The 13,331-nt window shown below is 48.6% G+C and overlaps 1 protein-coding gene and 1 long non-coding RNA gene across 4 annotated transcripts in view; one reads left to right on the forward strand and one right to left on the reverse strand.

The window, feature by feature from the left end:
• Positions 1–4,263: 4,263 nt before the first annotated feature.
• ZCCHC7 (zinc finger CCHC-type containing 7) overlaps positions 4,264–13,331 on the reverse strand; it is a 122,115-nt gene continuing 113,047 nt past the window's right edge. For all 3 annotated transcript variants that reach the window (XM_042787778.1, XM_042787780.1, XM_042787779.1), the window contains 3 exons: positions 10,953–11,048; positions 5,429–5,546; positions 4,264–5,000 (listed from right to left, as the gene is read on the reverse strand). In XM_042787778.1, the coding sequence (XP_042643712.1) occupies positions 4,552–5,000; positions 5,429–5,546; positions 10,953–11,048 (663 nt within the window). In that variant the 3' untranslated portion in view covers positions 4,264–4,551. The remainder of the gene's footprint in view (positions 5,001–5,428; positions 5,547–10,952; positions 11,049–13,331) is intronic.
• LOC122152884 lies at positions 5,553–10,935 on the forward strand. The gene is made up of 3 exons (XR_006164854.1): positions 5,553–5,844; positions 9,511–9,591; positions 10,252–10,935. It is a non-coding gene; the product is annotated as an uncharacterized LOC122152884 (long non-coding RNA).

The raw sequence follows: 13,331 nt of genomic DNA on the forward strand, positions 1-13,331 counted from the left end.
TGGCCCAAGAAAGAGACCTGTGAGTGAAGCCCACCGCGCGGGCACACAGACCAGACACTTTTTTTTGCTTTTCCAGCTGGTAAGTGGAGATGATTTCTTGATTGGTCCACGCAGAGTTTTGTGATCGGGGGGGGAGGTGGTTCACTGACTGGGTGTACACCGTGGGACTCCACCTCTGGGGCTGGAAACATGTCTGCAAACGAGGGTCCTGCTACAGTCCCGCTGGCTGGCAGGCAAGTGACAAATCCTGGTCACCACGCTGCACCTTGTCGCTCCCGTGAAGAAAGGGACCTCAGCCATCCGTCCACCCATCAGCTCGCTCAACCATCTCTGTCATCTCCGGCACATGTTTGTTCAACTCTTCCCTGAAATCTGCTAGAAAGACTGCACGCCCTCCTCCGACAACCTGCTGCGGTCCCCTGTCATCTCTACCACTTTCAGGTCTTTTTTATTACTTTCTCAGCTACACCTTTCTTCCTGTCCTTTAAGTGTGTGGTTTGTTCTCCCACTCATCCCCCTATTAAGAACATCCATTTTCCTTCGCACCTTATTTACCCAGCTGCTTTTCTCCAGAAAAAAACCCCATTCGTGTCAGTCTTGTCTTGCTAGCTGCATTATCTCAGCCTTCTGATTCTCCTCCGAATTCTCTGGTGGGCCCTCTACAGCAGATTCGCTCTGTCTTGCTGTGCAAAGCCTGATATAAGTCAGTATTTGAGCTGATGTCTTAACCTGCCGTGACCTAAGTGGACTTGTGGTTAATGCTCCAGTTTGTCTATGTTACTGCAGTATCTTGTTTCTTTTACCACAGCTTTGCTGCCTCATGTTAAGCTTGGGAGCTGCACTGCAATGCTGACCCCAGCCAGTCAGATCCTGGCCTTCACCTGCAAGCTTGCTAGAGGAAGATTCTTCATCCAGCTCCCATCTGCTTCCAGGTGTTGCAGTTTTCTCTTTTTCTCTTCCCATGGTCACAAATACCCTGTTTTCTCTTTTTCTCTTCCCATGGTCACAAATACCCTGTTTTCTCTTTTTCTCTTCCCATGGTCACAAATACCCTGTTTTCTCTGTGCTTTTACTTACTGTCTTGCAACCACAAGCAACAGACTTCTATCAGAGCAAAAGCCAGGTTAGGTATCTGCAGGACTGGGTGGCTGCAGTACTGGGAGGGAAAGCCTGAGACATTTCCACCACAGACCGACCATCTGCGGCTGGTAACAGCCACTGCCACTTCTGCACAGGCAGAAGCCGCAGTCTACTGCCAGGCTTCTGTGGGTTCCACCCAAGCACTTGTATAAGTTACCTTGGCTAATCTTTCCAACGTTCGGTCCTGAAGACAAGGTGGGCTTTTGATCACCAGCGCATAATTGGTTTTGAAAAATTCCACAGAAGTGTCCAAGGCGAAATATTGTTGGCTGAGGTCACTGAGCATCTGAGAAACAACTCGGGACTGCTGGCTGGATTAACTCTCGCCACAATGGCCAGGCATCTTTAGAGAAGATAGATGGGAAAAGCTCTGACTTGCTCCACATCTGGCCACCGTTTGACATTGCACATGGGCAACGTAAAGGCACCTGCACCTCTTATGCACAGGGCTACACTGCTGACCCTGAGCCGGCGTATCAGCCTTCCCACAGCAGCCTCCCTAGCATGGCAATACCAATATTGTCAGACGTTCTTGTGTTGAGCGATTTCAGCATGTATCATTTTCCCAGTACTGATGTCGCCTCTCACATTGGCTAGGCTGCAAAATAATACATTACATAAAGCCATTGCATATGCCTGGAGAAGGAGTAAATTTTACTTCGTAGCTCCTTGAAGGTTCCTTTGAAAATGAGGAAGAGAAGAGTGGAATGAGGGCAGTCAGAGGCAGAGACACAGAGATCTCTGTGGGGAACTTCTCCACAGCATGCAACCATGGTGGGTGGCCATCAGAAAAATGCTCTTCTGGCCTTCATGTCTAAGAGCGACTGTCCGATTTCTTTCATGGCCCACCACACTGCACCCATAAAACGCCTCACAAAGACTGGTGGCTCAGGGTGATTGCTCGTTAGATCCTACTGCAGTTCACAGTTTTCTCCTTGGCCTCTTGGGCATTGTTGGAAACACAGCTGCTTCAGTTTTAGGGGAGTGAAGCAGACAACTACCTGCTCTTGATGTTCTTCAGGAAACGAGAGGCATGGAGGATCTGAAAATTCCCCAGAGTCTGGACCAGTCTTTGCCACACTATTGTACAGTGGAGAATGGTGAGGCTACAATTTCACTGAGTCACTTTAAAGGAACCCCTCAAACTTACTGAATATTAGAGTGATAAACAATGGAGAAAACAGATCTGGGAGGCAAGATTCCCTAACATCTGCCTAACCACAGGTTAGGGGTGTTGTCCGTGCCCTATTTTTGTACCTGGGTGCTTTCCCGTTGTCCCCGGAGGTCGAAGTGCCAGTAGGATGCAATCCCAAGAGCAGCCACAGTCACCCTTTCTGAGGGCAGAGGTTTTCCATCCCTGCATGCTGTCCCTGTACAGTCGCTACCGGCCTTTTACACACCCCAGGCAGTAACTCCTGACGCCTGAGCCACTCATCTCTTGCAGAATCTGGTCCCTTTGGGAATCCTCTTCACCATAACATTTCTATCAAGGAAGGCTTAGGGGACATAGGAGCAAGAACGCAGACTCCTGAGCTCTTTAAAGAAGGGTGCGGCTCCCAGAGAAGAGATTGACTTATCTCGTGACAACTTAGCTGACCAGCTAACCAAACTGATGCGTCAGAGAAGCTGGAGTTGATCTCAATACTTAATCTAAAACGACCCTCCATCCCAGTCTACCAGTCTACATGATGGCTCAGCTAAAGGCTGCTGGAGACTTTTGTTCAAATAGAACCGGGTATTGATAAAGAAAAAGGGATGTAAAACCATACTGGAAAAGACGAGTTTCAATGTTAGGGGCAACTCTTTTCAGGAGCGGAATTACTCTATTATTTTTTTAATTAGGGCTAAAAGTGATTTCCTTTTTCAGCATCACAAGGAACTTTTCAATCAAGTAATCAATGTAATTAAGCAAAAATAAATTTCAGCTGCCAGCAAGGACACAGTTAAGCAAAACCGGGCATTAGGATCCCAGGTATCATGTCGGCACACCTCTACTCCAAACACCTCTGAGATAAGGTGACACGGTCACTAAAATACCAGTGTTCTCACTGGCGACCTTGCCAAACAAAAAGCTGATGAATTTAGGGAGTACCAGCATACAATACTACTGGCAGAATGACAGTTCTGAATTTTTTCTAGTGTATCCATTTCCCCTTCTCAGATACACTTGCATTAGCACTGGTTAAAAATACTTTTCTAATTTTAAAACACAACCGTAGCCAAAGGCCCATTTCTTAGTAAGAATTAAGAGAGGACATGCACCTTTATGAAACTGTGCTCTTAGTTACTATCAATTGCTCAGCAAAAGGGGTGGTATAGTATAGAGTAGGTCATGAATCGGTAGAGTATAGATAATTTCCTTTTCAAAACCAGAAAATCCCTTGCCAGCGGTGCAGTTTCAGCTCCGGAAAGAGAAAACGACACTGGTTCTAATTATGTTTGGTAATGTAAGAAAATGGAGCACAAACATACATTTTTTTATATCTTTCACGTGAAATTTTATTTAGGTTGTTCCTCTGGTGAAGCATTTATTCTTACAAAGCTTTTAACAACATACTTGTTTAATTCCAGTGTACAAAAATAACTGTCTTTTAAAAAATTACTAAACTTTAGCACAGTATGTCTGGAATCAAGTAAGGTCTTTTTACTCTGCTAGCTACCTTTTCTACAGAAACAACTTCCGCACCAAGGGGAACAAGGACATATTTACTTCGAGATGTAAACACCGGTGGGTTCTCAGCTGTTTTCTCCAGCCCTGCCGACTGGTCGGCACCGACACCAGGAGCTGTGGCACCGCGGGCGGCGGGGCCACGACACCGCATCGGAGCGCGACACGGGGACTGTCACCTCCCAAAGCACGAGGCAGCGGCCTCGCAGCACCTCCCGGGAGGGGAGGAACAGAAAAAGTGCCCGGCTGCACTCCAGAGAGGACTGAGCGCCCACGGGGAACGTCCCTGGTCTCCCCCCTCCCGACGTGAGAGCCTCTCCAGTGTCAGCTCCAAAGGCATTGTGCTCCCTAGCAGCAGATTCTGCTCCGACAGGCAGAGCAACACCTCACTGGTGAAGAAACAAAACCTACCAAACCCAGCATGGCCCCTTTCCCTCCCACACCCCCCCCCCGCCCCGCTGCCCCAAGCAAAGAAAATAAACTTAGAGCCTATATTCTGGGGCTGAAAAGTACAGCCCCTCCAGGCACGAGCGCCGAGTCCCGCCTGCCACGCGGGCAGTTCACGACGGACAGAGCACTCCCTTTCGGGAACAGAGATGGGTGTTTGGTGTGGGACTGGTGCCTGGGCATGCCCACCCGGGTTCAGGGACGGACTCAGATTCAGTGTGCTAAGAGAGGGACAAAAATAAACAGAAGGCAGAGCCGGATCCAGTAAATGCTGGTGCTACCTATCTACTTCCCCATCACCACGATTTCTGCTTGGACTTCTTCCCCCTCTGTTTTATGAGGAATAAATTCTCGTTGACATCAGGATTATCGTCTTTCTGCTTTTTCCATTTCTTCTTCCTCTTAGCACCTTCCAGACGCTCCTGCACATACGCAGTCTTGCTGCCTGAGAATGCCTTGAAAACGGACCTGTGGTGGATTCGGCTGCCCTTACACGCCTGCCTTTTAGACCCTCTAGGCAAGTGCTCCTCAAAATTGTGGCCGGTTTCAACATCCCTCCTGTGCTTCTTTTGTCTGGGTTTCTCTGCCCAGGACGTCTTCTTCTTTTTATGACACTCCCCATCTTTGTTATGTTTCCCATATTCTTTCCCGTACTTGCTCTTTTTCTTACGGCTGTGCCCCCCCTGTGTTTCTTCCTGCCATGGTATCTCGGGCTGTTCTGGCAGAAGGCCAGCTTCCTGTAGGTCTGTAAAACAGAGCAGTTTATTTCAAAACCCTTGCAGAAAAGCTGAAGCCTAGTACCGGAGCTGACACAGCTTTCCTTAGGTATGTATGACATTAGCTAATATTTTTTTTTTCTTTTTTTCTGTCAACAGGCTTGAATCTTAACAAATTACAGTTTAATTCTCTTCCTGCTAGTTTATAGCATTTTTAATGCCAGTAGATTTTTTAGAATTAAAACATCTGACAATGCTCACCTAGTGGCTTTGACACAATAAATTTCCATGATAGACGTGGAAGAATAAAGTCACAAATCTTTTACTACCATTCAAAATCCCTATCGCTTTTCCCAATACACAAAAATAATTCCACAATATTTCTAAAAGCAGCAAGCACAGAAGAAAGTATTTCAAAGAACTGAAAGGCAGGAGGATCTCCCAAAATATATTGTACCTGCAACCTTTCTTTTTAATCTGTTCTCTCTTCTCTTGATTTCATAGTCATCATCATAGTAATAGACGAATGGAGAAGTAGGGAACATGCTCCCATGCATCCTCTTTTCCAGGCACTCCTGCAAAACACATTTCAAGACATTAGTTGTGGCTGAGTTGTGATTTTTCCGGAAGGGAAATGGATCGGATTCTGCAGGGAGTGGTCTGTGCCTGTGGAGGGTGCGGCCAGCAAGGCTTTAACCAGGGATTATTTGGTTGCCATCCAACAACCCTTCCCACGCATGCAGAAAATCACGCATTATGCGAGCCAAGCTGCGGTCCTCTTGCAGCAAATGGAAGGAACCCCGCGTCTTCCTGCAGTCACCGCGCGTCTGCAGCGCCGGTAGGAGCAGAGGATGAGGAGGAGGCGAGCACGAGGTACACGAGGAGAACTGCCAAGAGAGCGGCCGGGCCCGAGGCAGAGGGGTGTCCTGCCTGCGCCCGGGCCGGGACCCCCGGCCCCGCTTCCCGCTGCCCCCTCCGCCCTCCCAGCACAGCCAGGCGGCCCCTCTCCGCGGCAGACGGGCGGTTCTCATTGCGGGGGAGCTCCTCCAGCCCGGGTCACCCGGGGCGAACGCAGGAGCGCGGCAGCCCGAGGGGTGGGGTGGGCTGCGGGAAGGAGCGAGCGGCACCCCCCCCCCGCAGCCCACCGTGTCTGGCTGCGTGCGGGGTTGTCACAGGGACAAACCAGCAGCGGGTCCGGCAGCAGCCTGCTGCACAAGCACGTCAGGTGGCAGGGAAGAGGAAGCGAGCCCCGAACAGTGGGCTGAGGCGAGGCAGGGGCTGGCTCATCGTGTGCACGTCAGACTGTCGCCCAAACACTCGATTCAGGAGCGTGAATTTTTTCACCACTGCATGCAAAGTTTTGGCAATGTCTTGCGGGCTGGGCTAGCTGGGATGCTTCCTGTGGTTCTGTCTTTTTTTCGGGGTACCATGGGATATTAGCTGATGCTTTCTCCCCCTTGTAAATTGCTTGTTACCTGTTGTGTTTTGCAGTATAGTATCATCTTTCTACTTCTTGGATACTTCCCAAATCTAGTGAACTCTGGACCTTGCCATTCTTGAGAAGCTGTCAGGAGCTTTCACTCACCCTGATGTCTCCATGACAAGCTAAGCAGCCTTCCTCCTTGCATTTGCTATTTCTCCCACTCAGTGCCACCTCTGGCACCCCCCTTCCCTGTGTGTCCTCCTGCCTCCTCTCCTCTGTTTTTCAGAGTACATCAAAGAGGCATTTCAGGTGTATTGCATATTTCTCAGCTTGTATTTGGCCTTTGCTTGGCTGAAATTAAACGAAGCATTGGGTTGCTGTCTGTGGTGTCCTCCAAAAGGGTATCGTTAGGTTGTGTGACAAGTGGCTTGTCTCCACATGCACGAGAAGCGCGGACGAGCGACGGCAGCCTGCAGCTGGAGCCGTCCCCAGTCTGGGGGGTCAGCCTTCCCCCCCAGCGAAATCAGGCTGAAAGGGACCTAGGAGGGGGCATGCAAGCCCCTCCACCGCCCGAGGCCATTCTCAGTTGCTACTCATCTGAGATATGCATAGCCTGGAAGAGGAACAGATTTCACACCTTTAACAGCCGGCTATCAACGCACAAAGAAACATCCGCTCTCATCTTTCCTGGGTCCTCCATCTACCATCCTCAGATTTAAGATGAGAGAAAAGCATAATGGAGAAATGACACTTCAAATACCTGTGTTTCACATGAGTGGAACCTAAGAGCGGCCTTTAGGCAGGGCACGAAGCTGCCTGCCTATCTGGAATAAATGAAGGAAAATTTTAAACACTGCCAAAGAGGTTACTGAAAACAACATAGATTGGCTTTACACAGGAGTATGCAGACACATTCATCTTTCTGTGATACTTGTGAAAAGTACCGCTTGAGATCCCGCTTCACAACTAGGGCTTGCTCTGCAGGCACGTGGCCCGTTGGTTATTTTTGTTTTGTTAACGTGCTGACAGAGGAGCCTTAGTGAATGAAAAGCACATGCCACCCAAATCGGCACTCCTCTTTTCATCTCCACCGCACTGATAAATCAGCTCAGCGATGTCCAACACGCACTTGGCTGTGTCCTTCCCTCTCTAAGCTGCCACTGCTGCCGTACGCTGTGTTCTGTTAGATACTCCTGGGACAGTCCTCAGCGCTGGAGCCATCGCAGAGAGGAGGGAAGCAGAGCCTGCTACCCACCCACAGGAGGAATCTTCTGTGTGATTGGCATACCGGGGTGTGAATGCAAGGCACGTCTGCAGGTACCATACAGTTCCTCATCCCTGCTGCCTTGAGAACTTGCTGCAGCCTGAATAACGCAGTGGGCTGTCCCTCATTAACTTGCCCTCCCTCTTAACTTCCCTGTAGGGACACCCCTTAAAACAACCACATCTTTGTTATGGACCGTAAGAGACAACGTTCTGCATGTGTGGACTGCTATGAAATTAACCATGATGTGAAGTCTACTAAAGAAGATAAGATTTCTTGTCCTTATTAAACCCTTAGTTTAAATAAACCCATGACTGTCTTAATAAAAAATACAGCAAATTCAGGGAACATAACTTGCAGGTGTTGGAACATCTGACACTTTATGTCTTAACAATGTCCATTTCTACAAACAACAACAAGTGATCCGCAGTGGCCTCCTTACTGGAACTGCACAGTTAACTCTGGGATTCAGCAAACTTTTTGCTCTTGCCTCCACTTCTGGGAAAGGCCTCCCTAGAACTCTAGCAAGGAAAAGGAATTTCAGGTGTTCCTAAACTAGATTAAACGGTAACATGAAAGGAAAGACGCACTGATACGGTGCGTCTATACGAAACTAACCCCAGCCTCTTCCTCTTGGTCAGTTTGTTATTCCTCTGCTTTACTTGCTCAGAAAAAGTAATAGAGCAGGGTTCCTGAGGTGTAGAAATGGGAAAAATGTTAAGAGATGCTTGTTATCACTAGTAATTGTTACCTGCTTAAAAGTATTTACATATTAAAAAAAAAGGACAAACCAAAAAAAACCCCAAAACCCATGTTTCCCCCTTAAATTATAGGCAGATCATTCAAGCTCTGACAGAGCTGCACGGATTACGACCTCAGTTTTCTGAGCTGGTGAGAGCTGTGAATCTCAGACGCACGGCCGGCCCCGCTGGGTTGCTGCGAAGGTGCAGGTGCAGGCTGCCAGCCCGGTTTCCTCAGCCACTCTTGGACAGAAGGCCTAGTGATTCGAGGGCAAGTACTCAGTTATCACCACATAATCCGATGTGTGCCCTGGACATTTTTTTCTGTGTGTACCTAGAGAGGTCTGGTATCTCTGCCCTCCTGCATTGCTATTGACTTCTCCATTTTCGTTCAGTCATTGCTCAGGACACTCCTGCTCCTTGTACGCTAGTAAAAATGCTATCTTATCTTCTTTGATAACCATAAAATGTTGTCCTTGAGCCACTTTACTGCCTTACTGATTTTACACAGTTTCTATAATTTTCTACCGAAGTAATTAGTATCAGCTCCTCCTACGTATTTACTAATTCTTTTTACAGCAGCCTCATTTGTGTCCACGTCTGTCTGCCTGCCTCAGATGCCATTTTTTGACAGTTGCGTACGATGTGCCGTACCCATTGCCAGCAATCAGTCTCACTTCTTCAATCTGCCCACTTCAATTTTTACCCTAGATGCTCATTTTGGCGTCCGTACTGCTGGCGGGGGCTCTACTCTGGCTTTGTTTCACAGGATCGGTTTCCGTGCGGCTTTCACAGGTTTTGCAGCAGGCGCAAGAAGCCGGCTCACACGTGTCTCGCACTGCTGCCGCACGCGTAGCGGTGCCCCGAGCAGATGCCTTGCAGGCGAAGCCAAGGATTCGGCCCCCCGTACTGCTGCCGTGCTGGGGGGACGCCAGACCCTGCACCGAGCTTGGGCGGCGACAGATCCTTATTCCTGCCCCTTCCAGCCCGGCTGTGCGGGCAGCAGCGTGTCCTGGGCGTCTGCGATGGCCGCCACGCTCCGCTCGAAGAGGGAAATCTCCACTTGCCTCCAAAGGCAGCTTGGCGTTAAAAGTCTTCTGTTTATCTTTCAGCTCTGCCATGAGAGGATTCCAGCAAACCCGGCCTACCTGCTGCGGCGCCGCGGACGAACGACACGCCGAGACGGGTTCAGTGTGGGTGATAGAGCATCAATCTACGTGTGTGTTTATTGGCCCAGGGTACATATATTTATACAGACAATGATAATTATTATGCCTACTAGTCACTAGCTGATTGGCTTAACCTCTAAAGGTCGTATTCACACGGTCCACCTACTTGCAGTTAGCTAACAGCACAAGCTTCTCATAACACTAAGTTTCTCATGCCACTATTTCTAATTCCTGTTTTCGACACACCACGGTACACAAGGCCAAAGCATCCTTGACATTCCTCATGTATCAGCAGCTGCAGGCAAACCCTAGTGAGGCCCAGCATCAGCGAGGCAGCATCAGCCCTTAGAACAGGCTCTGATCGTACAATTGCTCGGTGGGCTCAGGACCCTTGGCTCTGGGCCATTCTCCAACAACCTGTCCCACTGTTCCCCACAGGGATTAACTATTTAACCAAAAGCAGCAGAAAGCTTTTGACGGTACATCTTCAGGAGTTGTAGAAGTTGACACACAGAGCGTGCAGGAGAGAAGGAAGGAATTTGCTGGGAATTTGCTATCTCTGAGCTGCAGGAAACTATAAACTTATCCAACGTATGAGTAACATTAATTTTCTAGAGTATGCAGCTCCTGGACTTACTCCATAAAAGAACAGAACTAACATTTGTTTGGTGTTGACATTTGCAGGTAGAGAGCTGCGCTTGTCATGACAGGGGGCTGAAAAAGGTGATAAGCATCAGCAAGCAATCCTAGAAGATGCAGCACATCTCCTGTTTTTATCGAAGCCACTTAAGGTTCACAAGGTCCTCCTTCACCGGGCTGTGTACCTTACAAAAGGACGATGTCAGACTTACTCCAGATGTTGAATTAGACTACACGCTACCACAAATAAGGATCATCAAAAGCAGGCAGAAACAGAAAATTCCTAAAATGGGCATTCAAATTGTTGGGCTGACTGCAGTGAAAAACCTCATGTTACGTTGAACATGGCACTAAGGCACTAATATTGCATCCCATGAGTCATGGGGGGAAAAAAAAAAAAAAAAAAAATTAAAAAGCTGTGTTCAGCAACTATTTTCCAGTGAATATTCTGTCTCCCAGGCAGTCTCATTTTGATTTAGGATTTAAAAAACCAAATCAATAAACCTGCCAAGGAGAGATAGTAACTTTTCTTTTCCTCCGTATCTTTAAATTAGATGGGTGAGACCATTTTATACATTGGCCTCCACTGACTGCAGCAATGCTGCAAAGTCACAGACATTTCGTTTGGGCAGCCCTTCCCACAGCTCTGGCTCTTCCAGCTCTTTCCCCAACCACACTCCGTGGCAGAGATTAATTTCTACCCCAAGGATATACTCAACATTGAGGCAGAGGCTGCTGAGACTTACGTATCCAAAATGTCCTTCCTGGGAACAGTTGTAGCAGTACACTAAAGCAGAGCGCTCAACGTGAGAACCAGCTGCCTTGATTGGTCCTGGCTTTATCTGGAAGATGGAAACAGGCAAGAATTAGGTCTGGCAGTACTCCGAATGCTGAATTAAAAATAAATTAAAATTACATAAATATAATTTTATTATGCTTAAATCAATACACTCCTGCTTGCTGTTGGAATATTAAGTTTGAAAAAGAAGCAAGTGGCTCGTATTGCTGCAATTTTGCAGAGCAAGCTTCAGCCTAAGCATCACAAATGAGGTGGGAAGAGGCGTCCCCGGTATCTATTCCGCCTGACCACGCTATTTCAGCTCTGAATAAAAGAAAACGGGCTGCTGGTTTATCTGTGCCCCCTCCTCCTTGTCTCCCAGCCCCCTCCCCTTCTCACAGACGCCCCCCCGTCCCCGGGGGACAGTCGGCCCCAGCAGGTATCGCGCCCACCAGCTGGGCAGGCGCGTTGGGGCGCTGCTGGACCCGTCCCGCCCCGAGCAGCGCGGCGAAGGCGCCAGCCCGTGCCCCCCCGCAGCAGCGCCCGGCAGCCCTCCGGCGAGGTGGGGGGGCTCAGCACGCTCCGCCAACTCGGGGGGGACGGGCGGCTCTGTTTCTGTTCCCCGCTGAGCACCACAAAGGGGAGCACGCGAACGCATCGCCCGTTGCTTCGCTCCTCGCCGCACAAGCGCGTGTTCGCCCCGCGGAGAAGTAGCTGGCACGGAGGCCGTGCCGGGCAAGAGCCGGCACAGGCACCAACAACGGGTGCGTGGGTTCTGCCGGGCAGAAGAGTGACCTTATTACTTTCAGCACTGCACGCATTTCCTTCTCCCTGGCGCTAAAGGAGCGCAGAAGAACTGCCAGGATTTCAAAGAAATTAGTAGTACTTGGTAAAGCTTATTACAGGAATTGATTTAAAAAAAAAAAAAAAATCTGATCACCACAGTCTTCTACTGCTATAGCTGCTGTGTTCTCCCGCACGGCCTCCAAAGAATAACAGGAGTGCTTATAAAATAGGCAGAAACAACAGAAATCTCCCAGTGCCATTCCTTATGAATCTGATCACAATTGCAGGGTCACCTTATTCTGAACCTCTTCAGCCTTGGGTTTAAACGCGTGTTTCAGATTCACGTCCCTCAGTTCACATTCACTCACCAGAAGGAGGCTAAAGGAAGACTAAGAAGAGTGACACATCCAACAGTGATTCGTGACAAAAGGCGGGGAAACAGGGAAAGGAAAATACCCCACCACCTATAAAGTAATTTGTGTATTTCTCATCCATGTCTTACAGCGAGAGCTCTCCAGCTAACAGCAGTGTATAAGTGACTTACTAAGCCGGCTTAGTTTTTCAGGTATTCTTTTATCATAAATACATAAAACAGGCAAGGAAAAAAACCACGCAAATGCAAACATTTGCATAATCCCCCTGAGGAAAGATCTGTGGATTTAATTTATTGGATCAATCACCTGTATTCTAGTTAGTTTTCAGCATGAGGAGTGGCCCCAGAAATCACCTCCTCTTTGGATAGGGCTCCTAAAAAGCTGAAATAAATCCTACGAGTGATGCCTTCCTCTGCCTTCCCACCATGTAGAATTTTACGTATATTAACTCTGTTTTCAAAGCTGATGTCCACTGAAGCCCACTCTGGGATGCTGCCACAAAATCCCACCATGTTTCTTCAGTCAGTCCCTGTCTGCTAGAGAGCTCTGCGACCAGAACACTGGTGCAATAGAGCTGTCGAAAATAAAATCAAGACCATTACTTTCCTATTCTGCTTGCTGCCATCTAGGCCTTAAAATGAACCATAACGTCAGTCTGAAAATGACATGATTATCCTATTTGGTCTTTGCAAGGTGCAGTGTAAGCATAACATAGTAAGAAAAAACACGGATTATTCCAGAGACATGATCCTGTACATTCCAAGATGTTGTCTGCTAAAATGCCCGCCGAAGAGTCCGGCACCTCCATCTGCTGCACGGTCATCCTCCAACGCAAACAATTATGATTTTGTCCATCATTAGTGTTCTTATATTGAAACACTAGTAAAATCTGCACTGAGTTCAAAACACCTCTACTTCTTACAGGAACGATGAGGAAGATCTTCCACTGTTTTGAACTGGGCTTTTGAAAGTACATGCCAGCCGTACGGATGTTGGCGAGACATGGAGCGTGCTCTCCGGAGCGCTATGGGGATTGATATGGCTAAATCAGTACGGAACAAGCCCTTGCGGTCTCCTTCAGTAGGTAACCCAAAAGCTAAAGGGGCCTCGGGAGACACCAGCAGCTCACCTGCGCGGGACCCAGCGGGGAGGGTGCGCGGGCATTGCCTCCCGCCCCGGGAGCGAGG

This window comes from Tyto alba, unplaced genomic scaffold, assembly GCF_018691265.1.
Source record: "Tyto alba isolate M040663 unplaced genomic scaffold, T.alba_DEE_v4.0 Super-Scaffold_13, whole genome shotgun sequence".
Lineage (NCBI taxonomy): Eukaryota > Metazoa > Chordata > Aves > Strigiformes > Tytonidae > Tyto > Tyto alba.